Here is a 24,380-nt window from a genome sequence, read left to right on the forward strand (position 1 = left end):
TCCTCCTCACGCATGCTGAGAGCAGTATTGTTCACAGCGCCATCACATACTCACTTCTCTATTCTGCTTCATAAAAGTCGTATCTGTCTCCAAAACACAGCTGATCTTACATTCATTTCACAAATCTAGTTTGGAAATAACCACTTATTCTCTCAGGAAGAACACACAAGCACAACATGGCTTCAGTGGGTGTAAATGTCATTTATTACAGATATTTAAAACCAATTTATTTTCCTCATTGCTCTTAAATGTTGCTGTCATTTAACCCTTACAACACGCCTACATGGCTGGGCCAGATCATACCATTTTTTTATTGTAAATGCTGGAAAAGAGAAGAATGAGAATAAACACTTTTTAATAGTTTAAAGGTGGGAGAGGTGCACTGAATGGCTGTTGTTAATAGCATAATCTGTTGATATATGGTGCTTCTAACTTCATAAAAATATACCATGAGGGACGAAGCTCTATTTGAAAACCAGAAAAATAAAATCAGAAAAAAACAATACATCATAAGGACTGCTTTGATAAAACTAAATACAAAAATACAAGGAAAATGTAAATCCCTCTGTTTCATGCGGTGCACTCAAAACAGACAAGAAAAACAAAGAAACAGGTTAATAAATAAACACACAAAATAAACAAGTGCATGCCAATCATGACCTCTCTAGTGTTAGATGCATCGCTAACACCTGTAGGAGCTTGTTGTGCGGTCTATGGGTCCAATTCTAAAAGTCCTACATGCATAAAATGCTGCATATACACTATATTTATTAACAGATTCAAGTCCCTTTGTGGTGTTGCTGTATATGGCTGCCTCTCTCTGGTCTCCAACCATCTAACTAATGAATAATACTGACCTGAGAAATAAAAAGAGGACTGGATCAGCTGAAAACATCCAGTGATTAGTAGAGTCGGACTATACTAGGCAACATGTCAGCATTTACAAATTGAATGATTTCAAAAGTACGCCTGCTCCTTTTCCCACAACTTTAAAACAGAAAAACTACACCACACTTCATTTTTTTTAATGCATATAAAATGTAACTATGATTTCGCTCATTTGTTTCTTGCTTGTGTTGCATTGTGGGAAGGGGATGAGGCGGAGTTGAGGGTGGGTTAGTCAGCCAGTGTTTTTGAGTCTTTCAGGTAGGAGGGGAGGGGGCAGAGTCACCAGAAGGGGCCGGGGGGAGGAAGTGTCACGCTGTCCCATCACCGCTGTTTGAGCAGTGCTCTGTACATGGCGAAGCCCAGCACCGCGAACACCGTGGCCCCCACACTCGCTCTCAGCCAGAAGGTGGAGTTCTTCAGATCGGCCTGAGCCATGTGCCTGTGAGAGAGAGAGAGAGGGACAGGTCATGTGAGGGGGGGAAAGCAACAAGGAAAAGAGGGAGCAGCATCTAAAACAGGGGTGTCCAAACTAGGTCCATTTTGAATCGGCCCTCACCTATTTAAAAAAGTATAATGAAATATGGCCCACAGATGAACTTGTGCTTATTAATATTGATATTGTACTTCTTAAAATACAAATGTAAAAATATATTACATAGCCCACTTTTCATATAAATTCTGTCAATTAAAGTTGGAAAAAATGTCACACAAATCGTAGTTGATTAAAAAAAGCCCAACTTAATTAATTACATAACAAGCTTGAAATCTACCCTTCATATTTCCTCTTTTTATAAGCAATCTGAAGCTTCTGTTTTAAGGAATGAGCTGCCAACACAATAAATGAAACCCTATGGAGAGCTGTGATGTAGGCTGTTGTGTTTCTTAAAGCATTTTCCAGTATCAAGAATAATTTACCTACATTGGATTGATTTTGCTGACTTATAACTTGCTGACGAGCCCTTCGTATATTTTTCTGTATGTGGCCCTCAGTGAAAAAGGTTTGGACACCCCTGATCTAAAACAATACGACGCCATTGTTAAAACAGCAGAGGGAAGAGTTGCCAACTGACTAGAGAAAGTCATGTGCCCTCTTCCCGTCTCTACAGTGGGGATTTTCTTAAATCAGGTAAATGAGGAATATCAGTGCCATGTGATACCAGCTTAAAACAGGAACACATGCTTTCTCTTGACAGTTGGTTTAGTTTTGAGGAAGAAGACAAAGGAAAGGTGTTGCTCTATGAGAAGCAGCAGCTCTGGTTCACACTCACAGAAAACCAGAAAATAATATATATAACACCAGCTGATCTGGCAAGAAACACAAGCACTGGAGAACTAGAGTATGCAAGATAAAAAGCAATCACTACTATGAGGCAATGGAGACAGCAACAAAGTACCACTGGTCTACAGCTACTGCACACTCAGGAGATAAACCAGCATAAAACATGTCACCTGTGCTCCCTCTGTTGTGAAGGGAAAAAAACTTCAATTTAGCCCAGCCTTAAACCTTAACTTAAAGGGATAGTTGGACATTCAGAAAATAATTCTTCTGGCACAGAGTTGGATAATAGTTTACCTCTAATATCTATGAAACCCCAGAGACGCAAGTCGGATCTTAACTTTTTTCTGTTCTTTGTTTACAACAGGATTTATACCATTTTTGCCACGGTCATTTTGCGAAAAAAATGTATTTAGTTGCGGTAGGTAAAACAAAAAGGTTTGGGCAGATTCATTTGTCAAGATCATTTTTCTTCGTGTTTGTTGTTGTAATGCTCATGTCGGCCACAAGAGGCTGAACCACTTCATGAAACAGGAATGCTTAAGTCCTATTTAGAAAATTAGGTTTAAATATCACAACTTTGAATATCAACATTTGTATTTTCTCACTTGTCTCCCAGGGCTTCAGTACGTATCTTCCGGTAAAATATTATGTATGCTAAGCCTGTTAACAGATGCCTGTTAGCTTAGCATAGCCTCCAGGAAATGAGTAAGCTAACCAGCCGCAGAAGTAGCTTCATATTCAACACCAAAAATAAAAGTGATAGGTTATTGATCCTCACTGGAACTGTTCCTCTGAAGTCAATAAGATAATTCCCAAGATGTAAAACTATTCATATAAAGACTCCATTATGTCTCTTTTTGCTACAGGACATGAACATTGGCAATAATGTTAAAATAGTGACCTTGTTGATAAATAGTTAAACTTATCCACGAGGACACATCAAAATCTAACTGTGGAAGTGATTTCTGCTTTTACCTTTCTGGGGGATTTAGTTGTTCAGCAGAGGCCTCCATAAAGATGGACCCTCCATGTTGGAGATGGTTGAAACCTGCTGCATCTGAATTAAATCCTCCTTTGAGCAGGAAGCCCCCGCAGCCTCCACCCAGCCCAGCAGCCACCCACACACACAAAGTCACACCATGGCCGGGGTCGTGCACACACACACACACACACACACACGCTCCAACGAAGTGGGTAGAGTGGGGCGACAATTCAAAAATAATATTGACTTGGGCTGAAACTAACAAATATTTCATTAGCAATAATTTACTTTTGTGATCAATTCATTATTCATTTAGTCTATAAAATGTAATAAATTGTGTTTAGAGCTTATTTCAGAAATAAAAAATAAAGTTTAAATTCACATTTAAACTGGAACCAGAGAACCCATTACGTCTAAAATACTAAAACCATTGTCGATTATTTTCTAACATTTAATGATTAAATTAGCTTGAATAGACACAATACTGTCATGTGATACTTGATGTCATGTGGGATTTAATTATCATATATATTATAAGTAAGCCGAAAAGTTGGTCAAGCCTTTTCACATTGAAATTATCTGACTTATCTACTTTTGTATGAAAGTGCATAATTTATTATTTACATGTTCTGTATTGTTAAAATAGAGAACAAATCAAATGAACACATCTAAAGTGATATCCGATCCATATCACCCAGCTCTACCCCGCCTGAAAATAAAGGAACTGTGATCCCCGCCCACAAGCTCAACTATGATATACCGCGTCATATGTCACCGCGGCGCACACCACGCACACAACGCACACAAAGGCACAAAATAAAGCTACCAACACATCACATTTACAAACCACATGGCGGCCATTAATCTAATTGTCATCGGGTAAGATAAATAACATTTAAAAAAGTAATTTAATGTCTTTTAAATAAAGAACATGTGGATTGGTGTTTTTTCTGACTCTTTTGCTCGCCCCTAAATATTTTACAAACATTGTATGCCACTTTAGCAAAGCAAAATTAAGTTGTATTTTAAATACAAAATCACCTTTCTTAAGCTGCCTGACATTGCTTGTTATTTTGTAGACCTTAGAATCTTTTTTTTTTTTTAAATCGAGATTACAATGTCAGGATATGTAAAATCAAAGCATAATTTATCCCAGTCGACCAATGCACTTTTTAGAAAAACACCTCAGGCATTCAATGTGCTCGTGGCACTGTGCACTGCCAGGCCCATTAAGTGTCATGCTATTAATAGTTTAACAACCCCCAGAGATTAAAAAGACAAAGGTTAGTGCTGGGTGCAACGTTACAGTATGCAGTTCCATGAACGCCCAACCACAAGCTCTGCATTCTATGCCATAATTGGCTGAAAAAAATACCGATTACCCCAAAAATCTGCAAACACACCTCTGCCGTAAACAAACATACAAACTCTGCAGTGCCCCCCCCCCTTTCTTATAGTAAACACCAAGCTCTCTCTGATGTAGAGATTGATAGATGTGAGACATATTGCCAAGGACCGAGGCATGCCTTTGGTTATCCACAGAGGTAGAGAACAGGTGAGCCATGCAACTTAGCAGCAGACTGATTAGCAGAGGGTGAACACATGCAAGAGGAAGAGGAAGAAGGGCAGCCAAAAACATGTTTGTGAACTCCTATAGAGGGGAAGGACAAACACACAGACAGAATAGACAAGACAGGAAAAAACAGGATGAAATGACACGGTGGTGATTGGTACAACAGATTCTATTTAAACATCAAAGGAACACATTTAGATTTTAAACACTGAGTCTGTTACATTTATGAAGTCTAAACCCACAGGAAACAAGTACAGCTGTTTATATTTTAAGTACATATGTGTGTATATGTCAAATTACAGTTTTGCTTTTCAAAATAAAATGTCTCCTGTTGGAGTAGACTTCAGTGTTAATGATGGAAATATAGACAAAGGGAGACTGAATACATACTAGGTAATGAATCAAGCACTCAATGGTTAACGATAAGGGTTGGTTCCAAAGAGAAATTAATACACAGGAAGAACTGTATGTGATTGAAAATGAATCACATATAATCATGCAGACATCAATGAGGTTTTTAGTTTTAATGAAGTGAATGGCTGGTTTTTCTTCATCCTTTGTGCAAAGAATATGCTTGTTAGTCAAGATTCACAGTTTGCATATCCACTGCAGGAGGAAGTAGTAAAACGATTTAAAAAATGTGGCTTCATATCAGTTTTTAACCCTTCAATGTTAAGAGTTGATATTTTGTATGAATGATTGGCTGAACAACATATGATGTATTGCAGTTGTTTGTAGCATTATATATACTCAGAACTATCCAGAGATATGAAAACATTGAAATGGTTTATTCCTCTGAATGAAATCAAAATGATTAGTGTCATGTATGTGGGTTAGTAAGAGGGGTTGAGCATGCACTGCACTTCATGCATTTTCCACACGGATTCCAACACACGTCACCTCCCTGGCTAGCAGCCCGTGTGTTAGCTGGCACAGCGCGGTCACACTTCGCTTTGTCAAACTGTACAGAGGGGGGGGGGCGCTGGCTGGAGCTGCAGCAGAGACCAAAACACCTCACATGACCATCGGGTTTGAAGAATATAACCAAAAAAGTCAATAAAAACGTAGCTCACTTTTGATTTGTCTGAAAAGCATCTAATATACAACTCCTGTAGGAAGAGGAGTCCTACTTGATTTAGAAGGTTGAACACACATATACAACTTTTTTTAATTGATATTAAATTAATGAATCAATAAATTGATTAAAAACTTTGTTCACATTTGTTTTGCTCATCAGTTTGTAAAAAAAAAAGCAAAAAAAAGCAGACTAATGCAAACGAGCGGCAGCTTTTTGGCAACCCAGCGTAAAGCAAAAGGAGTATTTCCCAAAAAGAAATCACCAGAGTATCAAAAGATTCACAAAAGGAAAGGAAGAGTACACTATTGATCTAAACCACATGCTTTTGGTATCAGTAAGATCACATTCAATCCCATTAATATTCCCTTGTCCCTGAAGTGGATATGCAGTGTAAACCTGACCACAGAGGATCTGTCCCCATCACCATTGTTAGAGAGCTTGGGTGGAAAAGGAGCCACCCTGTGATCGACCCGGGGGGTCAGACTCGAGGGTGGGGCACACAGAGAGGAGGAATGAGGCTATGCTAGAATACAAAAGCTTATCCCATGTATGAACCTGTTGAACACGACCCTGCAGAGCTGGGCCTTTATACTGCGCAGCAGCTCCAACTTGAGGAGGTTCTGACACAGGCAATAGGAGCACCTGTTGCAGGCACACATGCAGCGCAGACGGGCGTGGCTGTGGAGAGACACACAAAGATGCGTGTATTCACCACAACAGAAAGACAACACGTACCAGACAACATACACAGAGGAGGGGGAGGCCAAGGTAGATAACCACTAGTATTTAACCACTTAACTAAATGAAAGAACCAGATTCAAGAGAATACTTACTTCTGGGCTGCAGCCTGCACTGCTGCCATTGAACTTCTATTGCTCAACTCATAGACAGTCAGACGTATTGACAGGAAAACATTTATAATGAACTTGCCATGTCTAAACTTAAAAGGAGAATAAACTCAAGAGACACAAGGAGAGGAAATCCACAAAGAAAGGAAGGGAACATGGTCTCATAACTTCATAAACAGTTGGTAGGATGAATATTATGATTCTAGTTAGAAGTGGTAATTATAAATGCTTTTTATATATATATATATATATATGGCAAACCATTGATTCATTGCATATAATACAATGAAACGTAATATATACTATTTAGTAAGCACCTTAGCCTGGCCTGGGTTGACATTTTAAGTAGTTTCTTTCTGAACAATCTGTTCACTGTCTGATCCAGAATTTACCTTCTATCATTAGATCGCATTACTACTCAAACTAATGGCCATGCTTTCATTCAAGTGTAGACAATAGGATTAATGGCTTGATCAAATGAGATTAAGTAGCCAGGTCTCATTATGTTCCAATTATCTCCTCTGAAATCTCTTCTGATCAGGAAGCTTTAAAAGTTTAGATACTGGTTCTGTAAAGTCAAAGGATTGACCTCAAAGAGTTTCAGGCAGGGACTTACAGGCCTTCACACACACATGCAGCCATCTCACAAGGCAGCATGAGAGACCCAGAATATGCATCTAATTTGCGGTGTTTGGTGCTTTTTAACTTCTCCGGAAGGTTTAGCAAGTTTACACTTAACACAGCAAATACATGTCAACTTTCAATAATATTCCCATGATGTAACCTTTGAATATCTCAGGCACTTTATAATCCAAACAACCAGGAGAGAGGTCAAAGTGGAAAAATAATAGCCATGGTGGATAAGGCTTAAATAGTTAACTAAGTGAGATCACAAAGGGTTTAATACTCACGGATACATGGCCATGGTGGTGAGTCTGGTGTAGATGTCTTTGCTGGGGGCCTCGATGGTGCTGCATGTGAACGGCTGGGGGGGGTGGAGCTTGTGCTTGCGGCAGAACTCGTGCGGTGAGAGGCTGTAGTGCTGCCGTACTTCGTGCAGGTCAGACTTAGCGGCGAGCATCACACAGGGCGTCTTACTATCTATGAAGTATTGCTGCCAAACAGAATAGTTAAATGTTACTCGCTGGACCGTGTGCAGCCGGCCTTTACGAGCCTCAGTGCATCATTTCATCTTCTAGAACATACCTTGTACACTTTGGCGCAGTATTCAAAAGAGCCTGGGTTGTTGACGTCATACACCAGGCAGACTACATCACAAGCAAGGTCCGCCTCTGACAGGAAGTCGAAGTCTGGCATCACCTCATGGAGCTAGTAGAGCAGACAGAGAGAGAGACTGAGTGTGCAGGTAGAGGGATTAAGGTGCTAACACTAACGCACAGTCAGGCGCGATACAGATTATATCACAGTAATCCAAACAACAGATGATGAGTCGGTAGTTCTTACCAGCAGGTATTTTTCCTGACCATAAACGTAGGTCGTGCTGATGGCGTATAAGGATTTGTGGTCTTCTCTAATCCGCCTCTGTGTCTGTGGTGGGGAACAAACACATTAATAGCAGGAACCCATCAACACTGTTTATAAGAGGGCTCCCTGCGATCTGGCCCGTTTGCTCCAACTCTGTGATTTGAAAACTTAAAATGTACCATAATACTATTTTAGCATTCTCTTAATTTTTTATAATAAATCAATTCTACCCGTTTTGGAATTTTCTATGAATTATGTAATATGAGTAAATAATACTGTAACATTGGCTCACATTTCACTTTACTGACACTTTACCTCAGCCACAACGCAGACTCTATGCATTACATTAATGCACAACAATACCTTTTATTACTGACGATTTTTATTCCTTCTTATTCCATTGCAATGTAAATACTGTTATATTTGACTATATTTTTTATTATTTTTAATATTTTTCTAGTTCTCTAACTGTGTTTTTAATTCTTGTTTTACTTTTATGTATCCACCACGACACCAAGTCGAATTCCTCGCACGTGTAAACCTACCTGGTAATAAACCTGTTTCTGATGAACAATGTCTTCTTTCATCTTCTACAAGCTTGATCAAGTTTCATATATTGCACATTGTTTGTTTTACCGAGGACGGACATGATTTTACTCAGTGTGCTTCCAGCAAGACACACTGGGAAAAATATCCCTTTAAAAAGAGAGTTTGAAATAATCTGAAGCTATGATTTCCCCTCACCTGCAGGTTCTTGCCCAGGAAAGCTTGCAGGAAGCCGCTCTTCCCGCTGCCTCGGGCGCCCAAGACGTTGCAACGGAAGACGCTGCGCTGAGTCTGTTTCTTCTGCAGATCGATGCGCTTGTTACGTGTTACTGAAAGAACAGGAAATGCACATTTTTCACAAGTGAGAACATGCATGATCAGTGGCAACCTACATTAAAAGTAATACATTTATTTTGTAGGCATAAACGCAAACATATCTGTTACCTGTAATGGCAGCAGCTTGGGACTCCTGTTCATAGATGATAGAGTAGCCAAGGTACCCCAAGTACTCCAAACTACGCTGTACATCGAGATATGTTGTCAACCTAACACAGAAACACAAAGAGCATGAGAGATTTATACATGCATTATGTTGTACTTTTATCTGTAATAATACATAATTAAGTATATCATACCGTACTGTGAATACTTTCGGGATTATAACACTAAAATAGGCACGTGTGTGTGTGTATGTATGTATGTATGTATGCATGTATGTATGTATGCATGTATGTATGCATGTATGTATGTGTGTTAATAGCTATGTTCCACACTCACGTCCACTGGGAGAGGTATCCCTGGTATGTGATCCATCCCTGTTCGTTAGTGCCCACCGTGTGGTTGACATCCGGGCCCCAGGGCATGTAGGGAAACACTTTGAACAAGTCCTTCACCTCCTCTGGTGACAGCGCACAATCTCTGTCCTGGGTCGTACCAAGCGCACATAGTTACATACATTTGAACATAACAAAACAAAATAAGCGGTATCATGCATTTAACTATTTAAAAATAACAGTAATAGGTATGTAGATTCATTGCTAATCACTCACTTTGTCATGTTTGTCGAAGACACTCTGGAGGAAGAGGTAAGCGTTGTGATTGAGCTCTGTGGTGCAGTCCGGGGGGATCTTTACCCTGCGATACAGGGACACACAGAAACAATCACTTTCAAAAGTGACAAAGGAAGAAAGAATCTGACTATATCACTTTAAATACCAGGCACTCAACCAGAACAAATCTGTTAACAAGAGGAAATGACTGATAGAAATTACGTCATTTCAACAGAGGAACACGACATCCATAAAATGATGAATGATAACATAAAAAGGCTTTCATGTATCATTTCGTAAAATTATAAATGAAACAGGGCTGCAATAATGTGACCCTGATCAATCTGGAGCTATTAGGCATGGAAGGATTTTGTAAAATTATATTTTGTTACGGCATCTTTGGAGCTGCAACCATTACAATTATTCTGCAACTATTTATTTTTTTATTTACCGTTTGCAAGTCAAATTTCAAGCAAAAATTACAAATAGTCTTTGGTTCAAAATGTTTGAATGGGAAACTTGAATATTGTCTTTGATGTTGTACACTAAATATATTTAGACTGTGAACGTTTTAAAAATAAAAATAAACCACATCTCCTTGGTCTGTGGGGGATGATCCCAAAACAAAGACTACCAAGCTACCAATAACCCTTGTGTCTTTAAATCAAGGTTCAAGGTTCCTTATGTGCCCTTACATGGGGAACAGGTATTCCTGTGTGAGCTCCAGGTCGTCGTCATATCCAAACCGCCTCAGCACCGTCCAGGTGGTCTCGTGTCGGCCTCGCTGGATGAAGAGGGTGTGGAGGAACAGGAAGCCTGATATAGAAGACAGAAAAAAGTAATAAGCAAATGTCATAAGCAAACATCTACAAATATAATCAGAAAAGGAGAAGGGATTTTGAGGGGATATAAAGGAGAATAGGTAATACATTGGACGATGGAGGAAATAGGAGGAAACAAAAACCATAGAGGTGTTTCTGACCTTTGAGTGTAAGTCCGTCGTCGTTGACTCCATCCGTCATGTTTCTCCTGACAACATTCTTCACATCCTCTAAAGCCTGAGGCGCCAGCGGTGTATTGAAACACGTTCTCTGAACAAAAACAAGCACAGTGTGCCGTGAGAAAGCTGATGGTGTTTTTATGTTTGGTTCATTTTTAAATCTGCCACATTTTGTATCTATTCAAGAACAATTGGTCGACAGTGCCACTATTAAAGTGGAAACCCTTACCTGGAAGAAGTTGAGCTCATTGTCATTGAGGATGCCGTCGTTGTCCAGGTCAGACACTTTAAAGATTCTAGTTAAAGACTTGATGCAGGAAGGCTTCAACTGTAATAAAGAAGAAATATAATTATGAAGGTGGTTATATGTACTTATACAGAAAGACTTAAATCAACAGTAAGCATAGTGGCAGCTAACGCTAGGGGATGCACCAATACAACTTTTTTTACCAACAAACACTCATCTCAGGGTATCTGCCATACTGTAGACACATCAAATATTAAGGCTCTTTTGAGCCCTAGTTTAAAATCTCATGGAGGTGTATCATTGTTATGTAATGTAATATTAAGCCAGGGTTTTCCGTGAGTCAAGTCACACGTTTACATTTCCATTTTCCTTCATTCTTTTGGCTTGCTGGGGTTTATAGATTAACTCAGAAACGTTGGTGTATTATGGGATTCATGTTGAGCACATTGAGCTACTATTGGACTGAAAGACAGTCGCAACCTATTTACATGTTTGTCCTTTGCTGGATGTTAATCTCAGAAAGTCTTTAAGGCTCTCACCTCCTTCTCCTCCGGGCAGTACAGGGGTCCCGTCGGGTGGAGCACAGCCTTCTGGGCGTAGTAGAACAGCTCGGAAATGTTCTTCAGGTTTTTAGCAGAGCACTGAGGGAAAAGAGGGCAGATGTGTGGGAATGGAGGACAATTATCAGGCAATGCATCTCCATATAATTTAAAAGTTCACTTAGAAAAAAAAGTCTATTACTATAACCTCCACAACAATCAAAGTCAATTGAGTTAGTTGAATACACACTTTAACGATGTCAATAGAGGCTTCAAGGTCAGAAATAAGAGTTAGTCTAAATGTATGTTGGAAAGTAACTAAGTACATTTACTCAAGTTGAGTACAACTCAAGAGTTATTTTCTTTATCTTTGCTACTTTGTATTTCTACTCCACTATATTTCAGATAAGAATATTTGATATACTAACATTACTTCATTTATTTGGCAGGTGTAGTCAACATATAAATATTGAGAGCATATCAAATACAAAAATATATATTTTTAAATCTGTAAAATGGTCTATACCAGAAATAAGTGCAGCCTACACGCATTCAAGAAAATAATCTAATAGTGGAATAAATCATAACACTGACAAACAAATGTGGGCTTAAGAATGAGTACAGACATTTTTTTCATTATTTGTGAAGTTCAACTTAAGAAGAATTTTGAATCCAGAACTTTCAATTGTAACTGCAGTACTGCAATTTTACCTAAATAAAACATTATAAAATTGTTGACACTGACAAAGAAACACAGAGATATAAATAACTTGGAGAATCAGGAGTTACAGCCAATCACGGCCTGGTTGAACACTGAGCCAGCAGTAAAACATTAGTGCGTGTGTGTGTCCAGGTGAGTGTGAGTGTCCCCTAACTGAATCACTATGCATGTGCCTTCTCTCACGTCCTCCTCCTCTCCCTCTGTAACCTTGTTACTGATCCAGCTGAGACAGGCATGACTGAGCTGCCTCGTGTGACGGAGGGAAATCTGAATTAAAGGGTAACGCAGACAGAGGCCAGCTTCCTCTCAACACACTCACAGTCCATCAGTCAGCTGACGATGGCCTTAGAGAGCGGGGTTCAGAGAAATAAATCTATCAACCACTCAGTCAGAGTGTAAGTGGAGTCAGGAGCTGGAGCGCAGCGGGGGGACGATCTGTCCTGCACAGAGCCAGCCTCTCTGACAGTCACTGCTTATATTGGATTTCATTGGATGCCAATTAATCGCTCTTAAGTGCTTCATCAAAGTACTTTCTTTGATATTTAACTGAGTGGGACATCCACACAGCCCTACCCCAATGAACCCAAAAGGTTTTTATCTGTGTGTGTGTATTGATGTCTTACCTCTACACATGTCTCGATGTCCTGGTATTGATTCATGATTGGCAGGATGGTCTCCATGCTGCTGTGTTCCACCAGGTCTGACTTGTTCCCCACTAGGATCAGTGGTACTCTGCAGAGAAAGTATTTATAACTACATTATACAGCCAGCACCATAGGTCGATTAAACAATTAGTTAATTGACAGAATAAATTATAGGCAGCTTTTTTAATGCCAAGAATTGTCTGGCTCGCCTCTCCAGAGTGAGGATTTGCTGATTTTCCCTTTTTTATATGAATGAGAATGGTTTTTGGGGGATTTTGAACTGTTGGTTTGACAAAATGTACTTATGGAATTGTATAGAAAAATCATTAATCAATTGAGAAAATGGTTAATAATTTATATTAAAAATAGTCATTAGCAGCCCTACTAGAATATGTTGTCATAATACCGCATATTAGCTTTAATTACCTTGAAATCATCAATAAAAAAACGTCATCTTTAAACAACACATCAAATTAATCTGTATTCATTAATTTAATTTATAATAATTAGCATTGGCAAAACAGAACTAATGATTCTATATTTTACAGGGCGGCATGCAGTTAAGTCAGTATTAGCTCAACAATGATAAACCCTCTTTTGGACAATAATCTCAAAATCCTTAGCTCCCAGCACTCTGATTTCAAGTCTGCAATGAAGTGAACCACAAGGAAGACAAACACACATCTATTAAAATGGCTGAACACACACCTGCTATCCTTGTCTGTTCTGTCATTTATAAGAGGGATCCAGTGGCTTGTCACCTAGAGGAGTAAAGCACAACATCAAACACTGCAGCGGCACAAACACATGTTTATTTTCTCAGACTACGATGATTAGAAAAAGCTTGTCTTGTTTAAAATTCCAGAAATACTTCAGTTATGTATTTGATTAACTCTACAGAGTTAAGAAAGACGCCATGCTCACCTTTTCAATGGACTTCTTGTTGTTAACTGCGTAAACTATGCAGATAACATTGGCCTGTAAAGACAAATATCAATATCAATAATGTGTTCAGGCATTACTAAACCAGATGAAAGTGAGAATTAGGTCAAACATACCTTTGATATTTCTTGGAACAACTGCTCTTCTGTCTGTTCTGCCTCTATAAGGTGTCAAAAAGGACACATCAGTACAGTACATAATATGTAATCAAGCTGTGCCGTTACCAAATTAATCTATTACTCAGATTATATTCGGTAGGGATTATTAAAAATATCAGACATGCAGCCCATGTGTGTGATAGGTGGGAGATGTACCTGAATAGTCCACAATGTGTGTGGGCACCCTCTCTGGGGTGACATCAGCTGGGATGGTGATCTCCTCAGCTCGAAGAGGAACCTGGGAGATAGAAAAACACGATTAATTCTTCTGACAACAAACACACATCTAAAAATATAACATATGTTGTTCTCCTTTTTACCCTCATGGTTCTGACATCACCAAATAACATTCAGTCAAATCTACAGTAGTAACCGTCCAGCCCAAATTATTTGATCAGGATGCAGCATAAATGATTTCAACGGTATCCATCCCCTGATTTCCTGTTGTTACATACCTCATCAGGAAACTCCTCACTGACCAGAGACATGATCAGCGATGTCTTCCCCACCTTGGCTGTACAGACGAAGGACAAAGAAATGTGTCGTTACAATCTGGAATTACATACATCTTTGACTTTATGAATGGGTCATGTGACCTCTCTTCCATTTGTATTGAGTGCTCTGGGTAATGTGTTAAGTAACAGAGCGCAGACCAGAGCAGCTGAAGCAGGGTCAGAGCTGAAGCCGAGTGCATCGGTTCCCAAAAAGCATTCACTGAATTCCAGCTCAGAGCAAGGAAACAACACATGGTGGAGAAATACAGTCTGAGAGTAAGCCTATGGTAGAAAGATTAGACTAAGAGTTGCACTAGTATTCTAAGTAACTCATTTGAATTGAATTTTTTAAGTGAATTCTCCACATTTACTCATAATTGTCATCAACACTTCACAACATTCTCTTTTAAATGACCTAGAATAAGCTTCTTTCTACACCAGAACAAATGCTAGTAAAAGAAAAGAAAAAAAGAGCAATCAAAACAACAAATCATCCAACTCTTTTACAATGTAATCACTATATAGATATATTAAAACATACATATTCTAACATAATAACATTCATAAGTTGCCATGTCTTGTATTTAATGATTGTATTTAAACTATTCATTGATTATCCAATTAGTCTATCACTCTAATTATCTTGATGATATCTGTTTTCTATATTATTATTGGAAATGTAATGTTTTGGAGTTATATTTTTGGACTGCTGGTTAGATAATAAACATCAGTTTGAAAACGTCTTGGTGCCTGGGAACTGAAAGGGTATTTTTATGATTTGATAACACAATAGAGAGCAAACAATGAATTGAACAAATGGTCGTCAGATTGATCAATTAGGAAATGGATCCCTTTAAGCCCCAGGTTGCAGCACCTCTGGTCCCTCAGTGTCTTCACAGATCTGTGACCCCACAGACTCTGATGAACTTTACAACTCTGGCGAAGGCACATATTATTTAGCGTTCCTTTTTTCAGGAACAGTCAGTACCAACTCGCCTTATGTGACAAAGTCAGGCATCAGGCATAGCCTTAACTTAAATATAAATAATACTGACAACACACGCTTTCAAGACAACAAACAGACCAGGTGATATGATATATTTAACGATGAGTGTATTGCCTTTATGGTTTTACTCTGCCCTCACACCGAGGTCCTGGGGAAAGTTAAGATCTTGTAATAACAAAAACCCAATATTCTGCATCCAGTATAATTTGGATGTTTGGACTACTGGATATGGATATGAAATGAATGAAATACAAATTGTGAAAACACTATGATTCTTAGTACATTTCTGACGTTTTAAAGACTGAAAACGGGATTAAATGTTAGCCCTGGTTCCAGTATTACTTTAATTTAATACTGCAGAAATTAACTTATTCTGATATCATATCTTATTCTCACTTGCCTTTCACTATATTTATGTTCTTGTTTATACAATCTAAATCAATTACACAGCAGGCTAGTAATAAATACCACCTGCATACTGCTTATCATATTAAGTGCCTTTGTAAAGCATTTACACCTGGGATAATTGTTATTTCCCACAGCCTGAACATGAGATAATGTCTGCTCATGAGAAGTAGCTTATTGAGATATGGCAGCACATGGAAACACTCGTGATAAGGTATGATGCACTGTGAGATACTAAACTGGAAACAGCAGACAGAAACCAAAGCTCACGATATGTATTCTTATCAAAGTCTTTGGAAAGGTTACAGTCACTAAATGTGTGATTTGAAGGCAGAACATCCACTCACTGCACATATACTCACATGTTTTAGTATATTGTACACAGTGTGTTTTCATGTATTTAGTACACTATGTTTAATATGTTCAGTAGATTGGCATATTATAGAGTATTCTCATGTATTCTGTATATTTTATAATGTTTAGATACTCCTCTGAATATAGGTATGTTTGACTGATAATGTGTATATATTGCTTTTACATTTTTAATGTCTATCCTTAAGATTTTTTTTCTGAATTCCTGAAGATTTGCTGTCAAAATGCTGCTGTGACAAAATAATAACCCATCACCATGTGTATTTCCTAAATATCTATCTATCTATTCACTGGGTGCATCTGCTAGCTGTAGCCTCTAGCTACCTCACTAGCATGTTAGCTAATAAAGCGTTCACCAGCTTCTGGATTAAAGACTACTTACGTTCCCCCACAAGCAGTATCCTCACGTCCTTCCTCATGTTTTCTCTTGCTTCCCTCAACAGAAAGGACAGTGTTTATTGTCTCATGAAGTCCTCTGGATAGCGTCCTCCTCTAGCAGCAGGCCCGCGCACTGAAGTCCTGTCAAACTCTCCTTTGTAGGACAAAACGGACGGACAGTTTTTGGAGGTCCTCCGTGTTTTCTACGCGCTTCTTATTAACGAACGACTGTTCAGCTCGGGAGTAAATGTCATTCAGAGACCAGTGTGTGCCACATGTCTCTGTAATTTCACGTTAATCACAGTCTTTTCGGCGCTTGTATAGCATTTCGCAGTGGATGTTACATGGGAATGTCCGACCTCCAACACCGGGCAACTACAGCAAGCCAGACAGGACAAACTTCAGCTGGATGAAAATCGCGTTATGCTGCTCTCTTGTGCCAAATAGAGGAGCTGCATCTGTTCGTGATTTCTTATGCAGTGGTGCATAGGCAAAGATGTCTCAAATCCCATACTTTACAATCCTGTTATTGAGTTTTAGGTAATAGCAAAACCTTTAATAGCAACACAATTTTTGACGCTCATAAACATTTATAACTGGCTCTGAAGATAAATTAAATATTATTATAGCAACTCAAAGATATTGTTAAAGATACGTGCACTTGTAACTTTCAGAGCATTGAAAGTACATTTGTTATAAATGTTGTCGTATCCACAGAATACAAGGCTACCAAGCAAAACAACAGAAATTAAAATATAAATGTAGAAATACATTAAGATATATAATAATGTGTGTTCTGTTTTATTCTCAACTTTTATTTTTTTATTTACACATTGATTTATTTATTTCCTTATTTATTTATTTTTTGTTGTATTTATTACATTTATTTATTTCAGTTTTTTTGCACATTTTTTTATTCTTGTATTTTTGTATTCCTGTATTTATTCATGTGTTTACGCATTTATTTATGTTTTACTTATGTCATGTTCTGTCTTCAATAAGTCTACAAAAGACTCAACATGGATATTCTCATCAGGGAGAGTAGTTGAGGTAATCCTTTTTTATATATATATATTAATGTTGGTATAATGAGTAATGTGCTAATTTTATAAACACACTTGTCTTGTCTTCTTGCATGTCTGGTTAAAACGGATTAAATCTTTTTGTTATTGTCTTGTTTTTCTCCATTTGTTGTGTATTATTGGACATTGGTATTAATGGACATGTGTGTTGTGTTTATGGATGCATCTAATCTAATTTAACTCTGAACATTTACTAAACATCAGAATAAATAGCAAATGTAAACAGATTCACTGAGCAGCTAACATTTATGTCAATAATAATAAACATGTTTCAATCATCATTGCACTAAAGTTCAAGACAAAGTATAGTAACATTATCATGATTTAATAAGTTCCATTTGCAATAATATAATATAATATATTATAATAATATAATACTATAAAAAAGTGTTGCTCAACTCATGGATGCTTCAATAAACATGTCTAACTGCTGTTTGTTAAAAAAGGTAAAACAAATCATGGAATTAGGTAATTGAATGTGTTTAATATGTAATGTTATATTACAGTATATGCTTGTAAGAAAATAAGAAACATAAAAACATCACATGGTAAAAATAGCATGATACAATAAATATGTGTTCATCTCATGTCAACGGTTTTTGATCATAAGTGTGGATTTTCACATAATGATACAGTATTTCCTGAAGTCTCAGATGAAGCATCAGATCTGGCGTCAGTTGAAGTGTGCTGCGCCCAGGTCTAGGGGAACCTAGGCGCAGCACAAAATGGCACTCTCCCCACTCTTCCCACTCCCAAGAAATGGACAATGAGACAGAAAAATGCCTTTGGTCATTTTAATTACCTGTTTGTTTTTAAAGGAGGCGAGACGACCCACATAAACAAATAACCCTGGGCATACATAAATCTTGCCTAACAAAATAAGTAAAATAAAATACAGGCTTCTTACCTAACCTAACGAAAAAACAGGAGAAAACAGGATTTGAACAAAAGAAAAGGGTTTCGCACTCCTGGGCAAAGCAAAGAGTGTCTTTCAAGACAGATTAAATTAGCTTATCTTTACAAAGATACCAAAATGTACAAAAGGACCGGTAATCATTCGATTTAACCACACAGAACAATAGATCAGGTTTTCTACAACAGACACGGAGTTGGGAGTAGGAGAGGTCGATGAGAGAGAGGGCAGAGGAACTGGTGGCTGCAGCTTAAATGCTCCTGTCTCTTCAGGTGGACCAATCAGCCTGTCGAAGGCAGCCAATCAGCTAACGGGCACCACCTGCTCACTCACACACACACACAGCCACACAGACTCTCACAGGAGGAGGGAAAAATATCCGCACACAAATGAAATAATGACCCAGGGTCATAACAAGTGACACTAGTTCTACAGAGCAATAAATCAGTGCTGATACGGCCCAGGTACAGCAGATCACTGCAGTATTTGAAAGTGATTTAAAACCCTGCAGTCTTCCTCCTGAGATTCTGTTCACATACATGTCTGTAGTTCATCTTTTATACTTGATGTTGGCTTCAACTGGAATGAGAAAAAAGGCAAAACATTAGAGCATAATCTAACTGCAGTGCACATGAATGATTAATGCAGTGGTTGACTAGAAAACCACCTGCAACAGGAACCACAACTACTGAGTAACTCTTTTATTTTTGTATTAAGCACATTAGTAGCATGGATTTGTGCATGGCAACGTCACTACACTGCACAACTGCACTGTAATTACACTGTTTTACTATGTTATTTTATTATATTACCAGTATTTTTACTTTTATTAACCATACTGACACTTGACCTCGTTACTTTAACTTGTCAGGACCTCAGTTTTTCAAAATGTTCCTTTAATTGCTAAAGTTTCAATTAAACCATTTGTATATTTTATGTATTCCTGTATTCTTTTCTCATTTACTGTACTTATTTCTGTCATTTTGGAGCTGTACAACCTGAAATGTTCCTCTAAGATCAATAAAGGCTTCTCTTAGCTTATTATTTTCTGGCCTTGCTTACTGGTGCAGTGGAGACATGGGTCTGGACAGGACCTGTTTGAGGGCGTCCAGCCACTCCTTCTGCTCCCTGTCCTGCTCGCACATGAAGACAAACTGTCGCTTGGGCGTCTCCACCATGACACCCCACTTCCACTTGTTTCCCTGAGCATGCTTTGGGACACACTCCTTCACAGCGTAACCTTTCTTCTCTGTGCCGATGAAAACCACCCCTAACTCCTCTGCATCCTACGTTCACAGTGATGAAAACAAGACACACATAAAGGTTGTTTCAAGTGCTTGACAAACATCATTAAAGAAAGTATTGGGTTATAAAGAGAGTTCCTCACCAGCTGGCCTTTGAAGTAGAAGAGCTTCCTGTTTTGAGAGTCCAAAACAAACCACCTCTTTTTGAATGGCTCATTTTGCTGTTAAAAAAAAACATGTAATGCTTCACAAGAAAATGTACTGGGTAAATTGTTACATTTTCTGCCCAAGCTTCAATTCCATAGCTCCTTATATCCATTCTTACAAAAGAGATAATTACATTTTCTGTGTGATTTGTGTGAGTATGTAAGAGGAACAAAAAACCCTCTCATTGTGTTTCTACTGTCACTAACAACACAACTAACTCTGCTAGTGAAGACTGTGCCTTGAGTGCTTTTCTCATTGCATGCGTAAGTCAAAGCTGCTTTCAAGTGCTGACAATATATATGTACAAATAAATCATATTTATATTTAATGTTTGGTTCTTTACCAACTTACCAATGGCCCTGTCTTTTCCATGTAGCCCTCTTTGAGGTAGTTTCTTGTTATCTTTGGTATCAGCTGACAGAGAGACAAAATGGTGTGTTAAGCTTTAAAACATAAAGCAAAAAGAGGCAAAAAGGTGTCTTTATTGCCATTGATTTCCACTGCATTTAGTGTGTTTTTTCATGCATGTTAATGTGAATCATCTTGTCAGTCATTATGGTTTTGAGAAGGTTTGATGCTTACTTCTGCATCCCTTCCAGTGGGGTACGCTGTCCTCAGGTATGCATAGCGAGCAGCACGAATAGCATTGTACCATGTCACTATTTCCTGGAGTAAAGGCACAGACACTAAGCTTTTAAAAATCAGTACAAACATTTCTGGCAACTGTTATTTATGCTTTAGATGATTATGCATTCCCACCTGAGGACTCTCGTGATAGACATAGAGGTTCCTGGTGTGATCGTCGTCTTGGTAGGTGATCTGCAGCCCATTGGGATGACCAATCTTCTCTGGTTGGAAAGTGGCATTTATGTCCTTGATGGAGATTAAAGCTTTAGGGCCTTTGGACTCCTGGATCACAAATAGATGTGCAGAGTTAGTAGTAAGGATAGAAAACCTTGATCAATAAAAACGCAACTCATTTGATAGAAATTGCGATATTAGTGATGGCAATGCTGTAGCCAGGCCAGTCCTACATTTTGGTCTGGACTGTAATAACGCAGCTGTACTTTGTTTTAGTGCAAATTAGCAAACCATAGCATGCTGAACACCAAACTGAGAAGTAAACATTTAACCTGCTAAAAATCTGCATGCTAACCATGCCTGAGAATGTTAGCATTTAGCCTGAAGCACTTCACTGCGGGTTAAAGGGATAGTTCCGATTTTTTGAAGTAGGGCGTTATGAGGAACTAAGGTTGTTTGTTTGTATTGTTAAGTGACTTGTTGTTTTAAAGGTTTAGTACGAATACACCAAAGTGCCGACTGCAATCTACTGTAGATATTACACTGCCTATAGATAACTCAAGCCCTCTTAAAAAAGAGCCAATCTATTCCTTTAAATTGGAAGAAATTATATCAATACAAATGCTTTTAGATTACACATGTAAGATATATTAAAATAGTGGTTTTATGTATGGCATACAGTGCAGATTAAATGTGTAAGAGCTGCAGGAAACACACATTTTCCTTGTTGTAGTAGGTCAGAGTAAATTCTCTCTCTGACAGTACGAACTTCCTCTTCAGAAACTGTGTGTTCCCTTTCCCTTTCTTCCAAAGCATCCCTTCATAGAAACCTGGTAATAAAACAAAAACAAAAAGTGTACAGGGTCAAAGATGAGGCAATACACCCGGGTCTTAAAATTATTAAAGTTTTGGTCAGGTAAACATATATAAAAAACTCTGTCCAGCTCTCACTTCCTGGCTGTTTTGTAATGCAAAGAACAGGTTTTTCTTGCACGGTTCTGCATGTGCATGAGGAACCATATTGTTCATTGTAGTGTAACGACAACAGGCTGATAAGGGCTTTTGTTCTGCAGTAGGCGTGTGTTTGAATCTGTGGAAACGTCACCTGTGGTGTAAGATAGTGGTGGATACTTGGTTTCTCCTGTGAATTCCATCCTTTCATATTTAGCCCGAATCCACTGCTCTTTTAAGACGCTGCGGTTCAAGAGACAGACATACAAATATTTTTAGACAGAGAAAACACACTTCTACAAACAGTGGCTATTATAAGCTGCAGTATCACTACAAGGAAATGAATCATTACGCTTTGAATTAGCAGCAGAAATGCATCTTCTACAGTGAGTTGCACTATTGTTATGGCATTGCATTGTCAGCACTTGGCACACATAATAAAATATTACATTTCTAAGACAGTTTTTGTAAAAAGTTACTTACACACAGTCACTTTCCTTGGGCTGATAGTAGTATGGTGGAACAGCTTTCTCGTACAAAGCTTGGTTTTTGGCATTGCCATTGGACTTCATGAACTTAATAAAAAAGACACACCTGAAGGTTACACTTGGATAGAGCCAGTTCACCTGAAGAATGAATATCTTATTGGAGCAATCATTTGAAAAGAAAGGCAGGGGGACATACCTCTACCATCTTATCATCCCAGAAGTCCAGCTTTATGGATTTGACCCGGCTGGACAGGCTGCGGTGGATGCCAGAGCAGTTCAGACACACAAACACACCCAGCGTGGAGGAAGCCCACTCTGGATCTGAGGTGTGCAGAAGAAGTGGGACTAACATTAAACACTCAAGGCCAGATTGTCCTGGCTTTTACGCTGTTTTTCTTTACTGGAATAGCCTATGTCTTTTAAATCTGTTCTTAATACTTCATCTTATTGTTTTCTTAACTGATGTAATCTATTTATCATGTTTTACATCTTGTACATGTGTTAAGCTGTATTGTGGTTTTATTGTTTTTTTTAAGATTCTGATGTTATGAAGATATTATTACTATCAAGTACTTGAATGAACAAAAGAAAGTGGTTTATGCACGACACTTTATTTTGTATGCTACACGTGGACTTACATCATGCATCAGTGTGCATTTTCCCATACAACATTAGAGTAAATCAAACTACCACAACAGTGGCTTTTGCCCACTTTCCCTGGTTGGTAAATCAGCCTTGTTTGCATTTACATAAATCAGTCACCTGACAATAACACAACTGTAGCTTTGAAATATCAGATTTAAGCTTACTTTTTTTCTTCTTATCTAAAGGGTGTTGGCTCTGTGCATCTTACATTTAAATATTTGAAATAAGCTTATAATATAGATAAAAAATCGTGTAATGTGTGTTAATATAACAGTGACATGTTGCTTACCAGGAGCCCCGCAGTCCGCGCACCGGCTGTTGTCCGGCAGCTTTATAAATTCCAGTAAAATATTTTTGTTCCGCTCATGGTTTGCCATTTTGGTATAAGGTCACGGTCTCGACTAAATTTCGACAAAGAATCGCGTTTTCTAAACTAAACATGTTGCTCACATGGTTTTACGCGCGGCAAAATGCATCTGAAAACTGGAACATGTGACAGATAAGAAACGTTTTGAATGTTAAAACACGAAGCAGGTGCAGACCTGTTTACCTTTCTGTCACTGGGGGTTGTCCTTTAATAGATTATCTCTCCGAGTCTTTGCGGAAACCGGTCAAACCACTGCAGTGAATTTACAGGCTTTGCGCATTTAGCGTAATAAACCATTTGAGCCTGCCTCCAAAATACCATCCACCGTTCAGTCTCACTGAATCATCCCAGGAGTCACTGCAGGACAATAGAGTAACACCTTTAACCGTAGACTGAGTGAAGTTTGTACGTGTAACTAAAGTACCATGAACTTTACCAACTTGATTTATTTTAGTTTAATCTGATATTTTCAACATGTAAATGAGAAATTGTTATCTTGTCAAACATCTTAACATTTGATGAAGATAGGTTAAACATTTTACTGTAGTTTGTTGAATTATTAGGACGTTTTTTTGCAGAAGGAATTTTTTTGTATACATAGATCAGAAAATACTATCAACAGCCATGTTTTTATGAAGCAAATGTTCAATAATTAAGGGTTTAAAAGATGTACTGTATGAACAAAACCTTCAGAATATAGATAGAAATGGAGCTGGAAAGTTTGTGCTATTTTGGTGGAGATTTCTTCCTCAAAAAGTATGAGAAAAAAACTAATTCGGAGAAATAAAGTTAAAAATACTCATCTTCTTGAAAGTCTTGCAGTTCATTAGTTGTATTAAGACAACAAATGTTTGCATTGCAAGCTTTCGGAAATGTTATATTTATATATGCAAATGCATGTCTAAAGCTGACTTTTGGCGATTTTAGGAAAGATTTAAAGACGCAAATAAACGAAGTTAGTAAAACAAAAATGTAATAATGTAATTGTAATGACTTTTCTCCACTTTTCTAACCCTAACAATTGACCAGTGCATGAAACATGTTGTTG

General features: G+C 38.2%; 2 protein-coding genes across 5 annotated transcripts; both read right to left on the minus strand.

Moving 5' to 3' along the window:
* Nucleotides 1-181: 181 nt before the first annotated feature.
* On the minus strand, nt 182-17,001 carry LOC117493140 (mitochondrial Rho GTPase 1-A). 4 transcript variants are annotated; one of them, XR_004556940.1, is made up of 21 exons: nt 16,639-17,001; nt 14,435-14,493; nt 14,136-14,217; nt 13,938-13,981; nt 13,804-13,857; nt 13,588-13,640; nt 12,859-12,967; nt 11,515-11,616; nt 10,958-11,056; nt 10,711-10,819; nt 10,424-10,544; nt 9,729-9,813; nt 9,457-9,602; nt 9,124-9,224; nt 8,878-9,008; nt 8,113-8,196; nt 7,855-7,977; nt 7,560-7,762; nt 6,356-6,478; nt 3,143-4,800; nt 182-1,327 (listed from the first exon to the last, which is right to left on the minus strand). XR_004556940.1 is itself a non-coding variant. In XM_034143574.1 (20 exons), the coding sequence occupies exons 1-20, from the start codon at nt 16,673-16,675 to the stop codon at nt 1,210-1,212; spliced, it is 1,983 nt and encodes a 660-aa protein (XP_033999465.1). In that variant the 5' UTR covers nt 16,676-17,001; the 3' UTR covers nt 182-1,209. The 4 variants fall into 4 exon arrangements, 2 of the variants coding, with proteins under 2 accessions (XP_033999465.1, XP_033999466.1); XR_004556939.1 differs by having other exon boundaries at nt 3,143-5,714; XM_034143574.1 differs by lacking the exon at nt 3,143-4,800.
* A 1,495-nt stretch (nt 17,002-18,496) lies between these two features.
* Nucleotides 18,497-23,549, minus strand: LOC117493152 (arf-GAP with dual PH domain-containing protein 2-like). Its single transcript, XM_034143585.1, has 11 exons — nt 23,255-23,549; nt 22,517-22,641; nt 22,316-22,407; nt 21,987-22,075; nt 21,599-21,711; nt 20,840-20,989; nt 20,663-20,746; nt 20,432-20,494; nt 20,017-20,094; nt 19,692-19,915; nt 18,497-19,208 (listed from the first exon to the last, which is right to left on the minus strand). The coding sequence occupies exons 1-11, from the start codon at nt 23,340-23,342 to the stop codon at nt 19,205-19,207; spliced, it is 1,110 nt and encodes a 369-aa protein (XP_033999476.1). The 5' UTR covers nt 23,343-23,549; the 3' UTR covers nt 18,497-19,204.
* Between the last annotated feature and the right edge of the window lie 831 nt (nt 23,550-24,380).

This window comes from Trematomus bernacchii, unplaced genomic scaffold, assembly GCF_902827165.1.
Source record: "Trematomus bernacchii unplaced genomic scaffold, fTreBer1.1, whole genome shotgun sequence".
Lineage (NCBI taxonomy): Eukaryota > Metazoa > Chordata > Actinopteri > Perciformes > Nototheniidae > Trematomus > Trematomus bernacchii.

Bases quoted from the DNA above. Each gene is read 5' to 3' on its own strand.
- LOC117493140 (XM_034143574.1), bottom strand. From the start codon at position 16,675: ATGAGGAAGGACGTGAGGATACTGCTTGTGGGGGAAC. The intron at 9,009-9,123 runs GTAACAGATATG...CTGTTCTTTCAG, and splicing joins CCAAGCTGCTGCCATTACAG to TAACACGTAACAAGCGCATC. The intron at 6,479-7,559 runs GTGAGTATTAAA...GTCTCTCCACAG, and splicing joins ACCACCATGGCCATGTATCC to CCACGCCCGTCTGCGCTGCA.
- LOC117493152 (XM_034143585.1), bottom strand. From the start codon at position 23,342: ATGGCAAACCATGAGCGGAACAAAAATATTTTACTGGAATTTATAAAG. The intron at 22,076-22,315 runs GTAAGTAACTTT...CTTGAACCGCAG, and splicing joins CCCAAGGAAAGTGACTGTGT to CGTCTTAAAAGAGCAGTGGA. The intron at 20,990-21,598 runs GTGTGTTTCCTG...TTTGTGATCCAG, and splicing joins CCTACTACAACAAGGAAAAT to GAGTCCAAAGGCCCTAAAGC.